The sequence below is a fragment of the Triticum dicoccoides genome, chromosome 2B (genome assembly GCF_002162155.2).
Source record: "Triticum dicoccoides isolate Atlit2015 ecotype Zavitan chromosome 2B, WEW_v2.0, whole genome shotgun sequence".
In the NCBI taxonomy this organism is placed as follows: domain Eukaryota; kingdom Viridiplantae; phylum Streptophyta; class Magnoliopsida; order Poales; family Poaceae; genus Triticum; species Triticum dicoccoides.
The window spans coordinates 149,700,624-149,709,431 of NC_041383.1; the positions used below are offsets into that span (position 1 = coordinate 149,700,624).

The 8,808-nt window shown below is 50.4% G+C and overlaps 1 protein-coding gene across 1 annotated transcript; it reads right to left on the reverse strand.

Annotated features, from left to right (window-relative positions):
* Positions 1–4,719: 4,719 nt before the first annotated feature.
* Positions 4,720–7,800, reverse strand: LOC119362682 (CTL-like protein DDB_G0274487). Its single transcript, XM_037627924.1, has 3 exons — positions 7,556–7,800; positions 5,727–6,638; positions 4,720–5,638 (listed from the first exon to the last, which is right to left on the reverse strand). The coding sequence occupies exons 1-3, from the start codon at positions 7,724–7,726 to the stop codon at positions 5,207–5,209; spliced, it is 1,515 nt and encodes a 504-aa protein (XP_037483821.1). The 5' UTR covers positions 7,727–7,800; the 3' UTR covers positions 4,720–5,206.
* Between the last annotated feature and the right edge of the window lie 1,008 nt (positions 7,801–8,808).

Sequence of the window (8,808 nt, forward strand, 5' to 3'; positions counted from 1 at the left end):
TATAGTGATTAATTTGTGGGTTTTAGTAATTTGGGAGGAATTATATGTGGTAGTTTATTTGATTTATATGCAATTTGAGCTTAAAATAACTCTTAGTTTGCATATGTAGGTGTGGTTTACTTAGTACCTTCCCGTCTCCGTCGTAACCACCGTCGATTGTCCACACCGACCCGTCGCCGGCACCACCTTGTGGTGAGCCTCTTGTTCTTATCTTTTTTATATAAAAAATCATGTTTGTGTAATTTAGATATATAGTTAATTACTTCTATAATTATCTTACCCGTATGTTGTTTGTTATACATAGTGCCATGGTTTTGATATCCGTCCCCGTCGGCCCTCATCCTCGTGTTTATGACAAATTATGTCCATCAAGTTGACATAGATATTTTTATCTAGGAGGTATGTGAACCGGAAATTCCAACCGACCCTATTGTCGAGAGGTTAAATTTAGTTGAAAGAGAAAACGAGTATTTGAAAGAAAAATTGAAAAGAATTGAGGGGAAGAAGATGGAATTGGAGTTGCATGTTGTCGATGTCGTCGATGATCACAAGATCAAGATGGAGAAAATGCGGTTGAAGATTAGACAGATTAGAAAATATGCCATTGATAGTGAGGCTTGGTATCATTATGCTGTTGGATCAATTGTTACCTTAGTTGCGGTCTTGATCACATTTGTTTTTGCATTTAAATGCTTCAGCTAGAGAGTTATTTGTATGTTGCATTTAAGTGTTGTATGAACTTTATGTATGAACTTGTATTAATTTGGTCTATTCGGTGGTGTGTAATGAAGATGCACTGGCAATGGATGTACGATGACCGATGCTCTCCCCAGTTCGTTGATGGCGTGCATACTTTTCTGATTACGACTAAGGCAAACAAGCGGGCGGATGGTTTTATGCCTTGTCCATGTACTGGTTGTAAGAATGATCACAATTACTCTAACTCAAGAACCATTCACGTCCACCTGTTTGAGTCTGGTTTCATGTCTCACTATAATGTTTGGACCAAGCACGGAGAAAGAGGGGTTATGATGGAAGACAATGAAGAAGAAGAGGACGACGATAGCTATCCTGTCCATGAGTTCCCTGAATACGATGATACTGAAGGAAATATGCCCTAGAGGCAATAATAAAGTTATTATTTATTTCCTCATATCATGATAAATGTTTATTATTCATGCTAGAATTATATTAGCCGGAAACATGATACATGTGTGAATACATAGACAAACTGAGTGTCACTAGTATGCCTCCACTTGACTAGCTCGTTTATCAAAGATGGTTATGTTTCCTAGCCATGGACAAAAGAGTTGTCATTTGATTAACGGGATCACATCATTGAGAGAATGATGTGATTGACTTGACCCATTCCGCTAGCTTAGCACTTGATCGTTTAGTATGTTGCTATTACTTTCTTCATGACTTATACATGTTCCTACAACTATGAGATTATGCAACTCCCGTTTACCGGAGGAACACTTTGTATGCTACCAAACATCACAACGTAACTGGGTGATTATAAAGGAGCTCTATAGGTGTCTCCGAAGGTACATGTTGGGTTGGCGTATTTCGAGATTAGGATTTGTCACTCCGATTGTCGGAGAGGTATCTCTGGGGCCCTCTCGGTAATGCACATCACTATAAGCCTTGCAAGCAATGTAGCTAATAAGTTAGTTACGGAATGATGCATTACGTAACGAGTAAAGAGACTTGCCGATAATGAGATTGAACTAGGTATTGAGATACCGACGATCAAATCTCGGGCAAGTAACATACCGATGACAAAAGGAACAACGTATGTTGTTATGCGGTTTGACCGATAAAAGATCTTCGTAGAATATGTAGGAGCCAATATGAGCATCCAGGTTCCGCTATTGGTTATTGACCGGAAACAGTTCTCGGTCATGTCTACATTGTTCTCGAACCCGTAGGGTCCGCACGCTTAAGGTTTCGATGACAGTTATATTATGAGTTTTGATGTACCGAAGATTGTTCGAAGTCCCGGATATGATCATGGACATGATGAGGAGTCTCGAAATGGTCGAGACATGAAGATTGGTATATTGGACGACTATATTCGGACACCGAAATAAGTTTCGGGGGTTATCGGATATATACCGGAGAACCGGGGGGTTACCGGAACCCCCCGGGGGGTTAATGGGCCACTTGGGCCCAAAGTGGAGAAGAGGAGGGGCGGCCAAGGCAGGCCGCGAACCCCCTTCCCTCTAGTCCGAATTGGACAAGGAGGGGGGAGGCGCCCCCCCCCCCTTTCCTTCCTCCCCTCTCTCCCTTCCTTCCCCCTCTCCTACTTGGACAAGGAAAGGAGGGAGTCCTACTCCCGGTGGGAGTAGGACTCCCCTTGGCGCACCCTCCTCCTGGACGGCCGCCCCCTCCCCCTTGAACCTTTATATACGGGGGCAGGGGGGCACCTCTAGGCACAACAATTGATCATTGATCTCTTAGCCGTGTGCGGTGCCCCCCTCCACCATATTCCTCCTCGATAATATTGTAGCGGTGCTTAGGCGAAGCCCTGCGACGGTAGAACATCAAGATCATCACCACACTGTCGTGCTGACGGAACTCTCCCTCGACTGGATCGGAGTTCGAGGGACGTCATCGAGCTGAACGTGTGCTAGAACTCGGAGGTGCCGTAGTTTTGGTGCTTGATCGGTTGGGCCGTGAAGACGTACGACTACATCAACCGCGTTGTTCTAACGCTTCCGCTTTCGGTCTACGAGGGTACGTGGACACACTCTCCCCTTTCGTTGCTATGCATCACCATGATCTTGTGTGTGCGCAGGAATTTTTTTGAAATTACTACGTTTCCCAATAATGGTATCAGAACCTAGGTTTTATGCGTAGATGTTATATGCACATGTATAGCGGCATAGCCGCACACGTACGGCTGTGGAGTTGCACACACCTACCGACATAGTAGCTCACATACGACTACGAGAGTTGCTCACATGCGGTAGAGTAGTCGCACACGCGCGACGAAGGAGTTGCGCACTCTTATCGACATAATAGCCCATGCATGATTGTGGTGGTTGCACACTCTTGTCGACATAGTTGGCATGCGTAATAGTTGTAGTTGCACACATAGTAGTTCGCAGTTGGATACGATCATTCAAAAGTTGCACAACACGGCAATACAAAGATGGTTAAATGATGTCTCGTGCTTACATTTCTTACTGAAATATAGCTAGACGGGCGACATTGTAAGATCAATCAAGTACTGATGCACACTGGAACACTGTCGCACGCATGAGCACGGAGTTGCATAGTCTTGTCGGCATAGTCGCGCACGCACGACAACGAACATACACACTCTAGTCGGCATAATAGCTCAAGCATGACTACGAGAGTTGCAGACATGTGGCGGCATAGTCGCATGCGCACGACCATGGAGTTGCACACTCTTATCGTCGTAGTAGCTCACGTATGACTATGGAGTTGTACACTTTCGTCGGCATAGTCGCACACGCGTGACAGCAGAGTTGCACAATCTCGCTCGCATAGTCTCACACGAATTGTTGTGGGACGTGCTCATGCCCGGGCGTGAAGTTGTACACTCTTGTGCATAGTCGCACATGTGTGGCCGTGGAGTTGCACAATCTCATCTGCATAGTCGCACATGAATTATTGTGGGAGGTGCTCACGTCCGGCCGCGGAGTTGCACACTCTCGTACATAGTCGCACATGCGTAGCCGTGGAGTTGGCACATTCTTATAGGATAGTCTCTCAAACACGGTTGTGTGGGCTGCACACGCACGACGACTATCAAGCAGTTGGCCAGGGCACCGGGGCAGCAGATGAAATTGCACATTTCACTGTTAGAAAGTAGTATGGGGTGATGCCATTAGTGAAAACTGCATGTCCACAGTTAGAGAAAAAGTTGCACATCGACTGTCAGCTAGTTGCACATCGAGGCTAAACAGTTGCACCAAATGGAGACTAAATTGCACACTAAAAAGTTTGTCGAAACATACCCATGCGGGATATAGTTTTGAAGAACACGCCGCGAAGGTTCCAACGATGAAAACAGATCTTACGACGCGTAGTTTGAAAGTTATGATTTTTTAAAAATTTAAAAACTCAAATTAAATGCGTTCACATTTATCTACATGGATATTTTTATAAAACTTTTCTGTTACGTGTACTTTTTCTAATATATGAATTAAAATTATTTTTCTTATATTGATTAGAGGGAATAAATTATTACCATTTATAGATTAGGGACAACAAAATTCTATTTCAGGCCGGCCGCTCACGATGCCCAGCGAGCAGCCGGCCGCTAGGTAGACTCGCCCTTAATTCTTTCTATTGTCTAAGCGCCCATACAAGCACCTTTGCATTGTAGATGCCCTCAGCATGCTCTGATGAGTTAACATTCCTGTTTTTTTTTTCTTCTTTCCCATGATCATCTCACTGCCGTCGTAAGCAAACAGAACCAAAAAATAAATAAAAAATCTAGACGTAACATTCGGAGTATGTACTATTCACCTACCGCGCTGTGTTCCACGCATCATTATTGCGTAAACCGACCTGTGCAGAATCGTTAATGCCACTCATCAGTCGTGGCTGTCGACTAGTACCATGCTCTGTTCGTAACTTCAGATGTTCTACGCCCCTCAACAACTATCCCGGTCCAGTTCCTCGTCATGTTCTGTCCAGAATTTCAGATGCTCTAAGCAGTAAGCAATAGCATCACAACAAGGATCAGCCAACACCCCCGCTTGCCATCTGATGAACACACTAAAAAGATGATCTTACAAGAAAATATTCACATGCCATCCTTGTAATCACGGTGACAGTTTTTGCTAGACGAATAAATAAATATACCTGAAAGATGAAATGCCCAGGCTTCTGCTACCACTAATAACAGCTGAAAACACATGCCCAAAAAAATGGAGGAATTTACAGAAAAGTCAAAAAGAGTTGGCCCTAGTACTATTTTAGACACCAGAGGACAACATCAACCCATGCTCCTCAGTCCATAAGGCTCGACAGCGTGAGTACTACGACTCGCTGCATGGGTCATACGACATCCCTCCTCCGATCATCCTTCTCCGGTTGCCTTCCTTTCACGCGACGCCGCCGCCGGTCAACTCGGCCAGCACCAGCAGCTATGGAATGACATCGCACGATCCGGTTCTTGGGCCAACATGTTCTTGCCTGTACACGGCGGCGGCGGCGGCGGCCGGGGTCAGGCGGCGCTGACGTGCTGGTGCGGGAACCGCGGGGTGGGCGCGACCCCGACGGCGTCCTGCCCGTCCTCCTCCATCTTATTCAGCCGCTCCCCTATGGGGCTGTCCTCGAAGAGCCGGGAGCGGGGGTTCTCGGCGTAGCACACGTAGTAGCAGCCCACGCACGCCTGCGGCAGCGCCATGCCGATCCGGGTCATCAGGTACCCCACGTAGAACGCCATGAGCGACACCGTGGCCGTGTAGTGCTTGTGCGTCACGAAGGTCCACGACCCGGCCAGCGCCACGCACAGCGCGCCGCTGGTCACCCCCGTCAGGAAGCACACTGAGCTCGTGATGTCCGCGTCCGCCAGCGCCGGCATCCCCGGCTGCCCCTCGAACTGGTTCCACGTGCTCCGCGACGCCTGCACGAACCCCCTCCCGTACGCCGCGATCTGCACCATCAGTTTCACAACTAATCTTGTCAGCTAGAGGAGGATGATGATGATTGGAAGCGGAGTGAAGATCGCTGGCTTCGCTTACATGGACGAATGCCCAGCTGTTGCCGAACTCGAACACGGCGTTCATGACGTTGAGGCAGCAGTGCGCGCAGGAGAACATGAACTCGTCCTCGCCCTCCAGCAGGTTGAGCCCGCGGGCGAGGATGCGGAGGGCCTCGATGGTGGGCACGAAGAGCGAGCCGAGGCAGGCGCTGCCGAGGTTGTACGACAGCGCGCGCTGGAAGCTGAACTGCACGCTGGACTGCATGCCGCGGAGGTAGTAGAGCGCGATCACCCGGCTGGCCGTCAGGTTCGCCACGTTGCGCATCACCTCGGCGGTCCACGCCAGGCTCACCACCAGCGCCAGGATGGTCAGGCCGGGGAACCGGAAGTTGACGGCGCCGATGACGGCCACGCACCACACGGAGATCCACACGAACCCGGCGGCCACCATGAGGTACGCCGGCCCGTTGAGGCCGCGGAACTTGTCCACGGGCTGCACCGCCTTCTCGAACACCCGCGCCGTGAACCCGACGCGGCGGGTCACCCAGCACGCGTACAGCCCGGTGCCGATGGAGAACACCACCAAGGCCACGCCGAGCCCCACGGTGGCCGGCATGGAGAAGCACATGAGCAGGGAGCCGACGGCGAGCGTGACGCCGAAGGCCGACCAGAGGATGACGGTCACCATGGCGCGCGGCCACGCGCGCACCGCCTTCTGCCACGCGAACGCCAGCAGAATGCTGAGCGCCACGGCGCCCTCCACGGGGGGCAGCCACTGGCGGAGCAGGCTCTGCTCGCGCCGCGCATTGCGGGACCGCGGGTCCTGCACGATGTCCTTGACGGCCCGGTACACGAAGAAGCCGACGGCAAGCCCCGCCGCCGCCAGCTGCAGCAGGAAGAGGCACAGCGTGATCTGGTTGGTGTACACGCGCGAGTTGAGCGACGCCAGTGGCTGCAACGAATTAAACAACCAGTTAACTCGAGACCAGTTGGATTAGTAAAGTCATTAGCTAGCTACTTTAGGCTAGGCTAACGGGTAGGAGGTTGGGCGCCTATGGAATATTCGATATTTTAATCAAGATCATACTACCAAGATTCGATTCGATTCGATTCGTGGTACATTCTAGGTGGATATTTTAAGAGGCCTTTTACCGCTTAAGTTACCCGTGAGTAGATTAACTAAAGTGACACGTTAGGCGGCATTGCTTTGATTAGCAAAAACAAATCGTCTCAAACACTACAACCCCCTCCCCATTACCCATCCTCTTGTACTCACTCTAGGTAGGAGGATGGTCGTTTGAGCTTTGTTAATGGACTGCTCCAATCGGTGATGAATTATTTGGTTGTTGCTGTGCTTCTACAGTGATAACACACTAATCGAAATATCTCAACCTACAGCATGTCATCAACTGCCTTTCAAATAAAAAACAGTGTTCTGCTTGTTCTAAAGAGAAATCAAGTGCAACTGTCGGCATCAAACTAGAACCGAGACTTTGTTTGGAAAAAAAAAAGATGTTGTCAATGTAGCACTGCATGATTCAACCCAAACGCACAATTTGTTACGCGAAAATGTCAAGTAGGTGAGGGGTACGGGGCTGTGCCTGTGCACATTGCAATGCCGACCCAAGAGTGGCAAGCGGAATTATTGTGGGGAGTACCCGCGTACCAACCAGACTGCTGCTGTGCTGGGACGGCTGACTGTCGATCGCACTCCGCACAGGCGCACATGCCCTAGAAAGACCGGAGCCTATCTATCTATTGACTATTTGTGCAAGATAATTTGACAAGAAATCGAATTGGAGATTTGATGGGCAAAACGAGCGGTCAATTGGGCATTTTAGTAATTGGGATTCGGGGGACGGGTCGTACCTGTGGTGGGGTCTGCTGCATGAGCGGCGGGTAGGCCGCCGCGGGCGGCGGCGGGTCCTCGCCGCCGGAGGTCACCGACATGGGCGGCGGCGGCGCCTGCGTGGTGACCTGCAGCGGCGCCACGGGCCGCTGCGCCTGCAGCCTCGACACGGCCGCCGCAGGCTCGTCCATGACCACCACCTTCACCTCCCGCTGCCCCGGCGCCGGCGCCCGCCCTCGGCCCCCATCCGGCTGCTGCCCCTGCCGCGGCGCCTGCACACACACACGCCACGAGAAACAACACGGAAGCAAGCAAACTCAGAGACAGCCGGCGGCGTATCGCCCGGAATTAAACCAGGCGCGATCATTCCGGGTGGGCGGATGAAGGAAGGAAGAAACGTACGGCGTTGTTGTCGGCGGCGCCCATATCGCGCGCTCGGCGGCGGCGAGCTCAATCGGGGCCGCCGCGTGGAGCAGGCTTGATGGCGAAGCGGGGAGGGGAGTGGCGGTATGGGGAAGGGAGGGGGGGAGCTTTGGGAAGCGAAGATTTGGCTGGCGTTGGCCAGAGAGAGAGATGGCGAGAGAGAGAGACGGAGCCCAATCTGTGACCGTTGCTGTGGCCTTTTCGCTCGTGCGGGGAGGGAGCCTGCCTGCCTACGTATCGCGGCCCCTGGCTGCGCGAGCCGCAACGCAACTGCGTGGAAGGGCACGGCTGGGGCCCGCATGGCAGTGGGTGCGTGCGCGCGTGGGTCTGACGCCGGCGCGTCACTGTTGTATTTCGGGCGTTTTTCCTTTGGTTGGTGGGCGTTTTTATGATTTTGTTTTGAAAAAAATCTCTCTTCTTTTTTTTTGGAGAAAACGTACCAATGGATTTTAGTGCATCTTTTTCTTTCCTTCGTTTTTTAAGATTGTAATTTGTTTATGAGAAATGGAATTTAGTGCACCTCTGAACCAACCATCGACATTTTGGCATTTTTGCCCCGGAATATGTGACTGCAAAGCCATTCTTGTTTTCTAGTCGAGTTTTTTGTCGGTTGACCGCGCGCTGATAAATTATCGAGAGACTGTTTTGTCTGAGCATTCATGAAGGGAAACGAAGTTGTTGAAACTCGACAAGCCGGCTAGCAAATCCAACTAAATAGCCAATGTACCTTTTTGGGTGTATCTAGTCCAAGAAACAATGCTGCTTCGGATGGCATGGGTCGATAATTTCGCGACAAAATGCTTTTGTTGCATGTCAAGATGACGTTGAATTTCCCGCGGTATTTATGAAG

Coding starts and splice junctions, on each gene's coding strand:
- LOC119362682 (XM_037627924.1), bottom strand. CDS start 7,726: ATGGACGAGCCTGCGGCGGCCGTGTCGAGGCTGCAGGCGCAGCGGCCC. Junction 6,639..7,555: donor TGCAGCAGACCCCACCACAG/GTACGACCCGTC, acceptor AATTCGTTGCAG/CCACTGGCGTCGCTCAACTC. Junction 5,639..5,726: donor ACAGCTGGGCATTCGTCCAT/GTAAGCGAAGCC, acceptor CTGATGGTGCAG/ATCGCGGCGTACGGGAGGGG.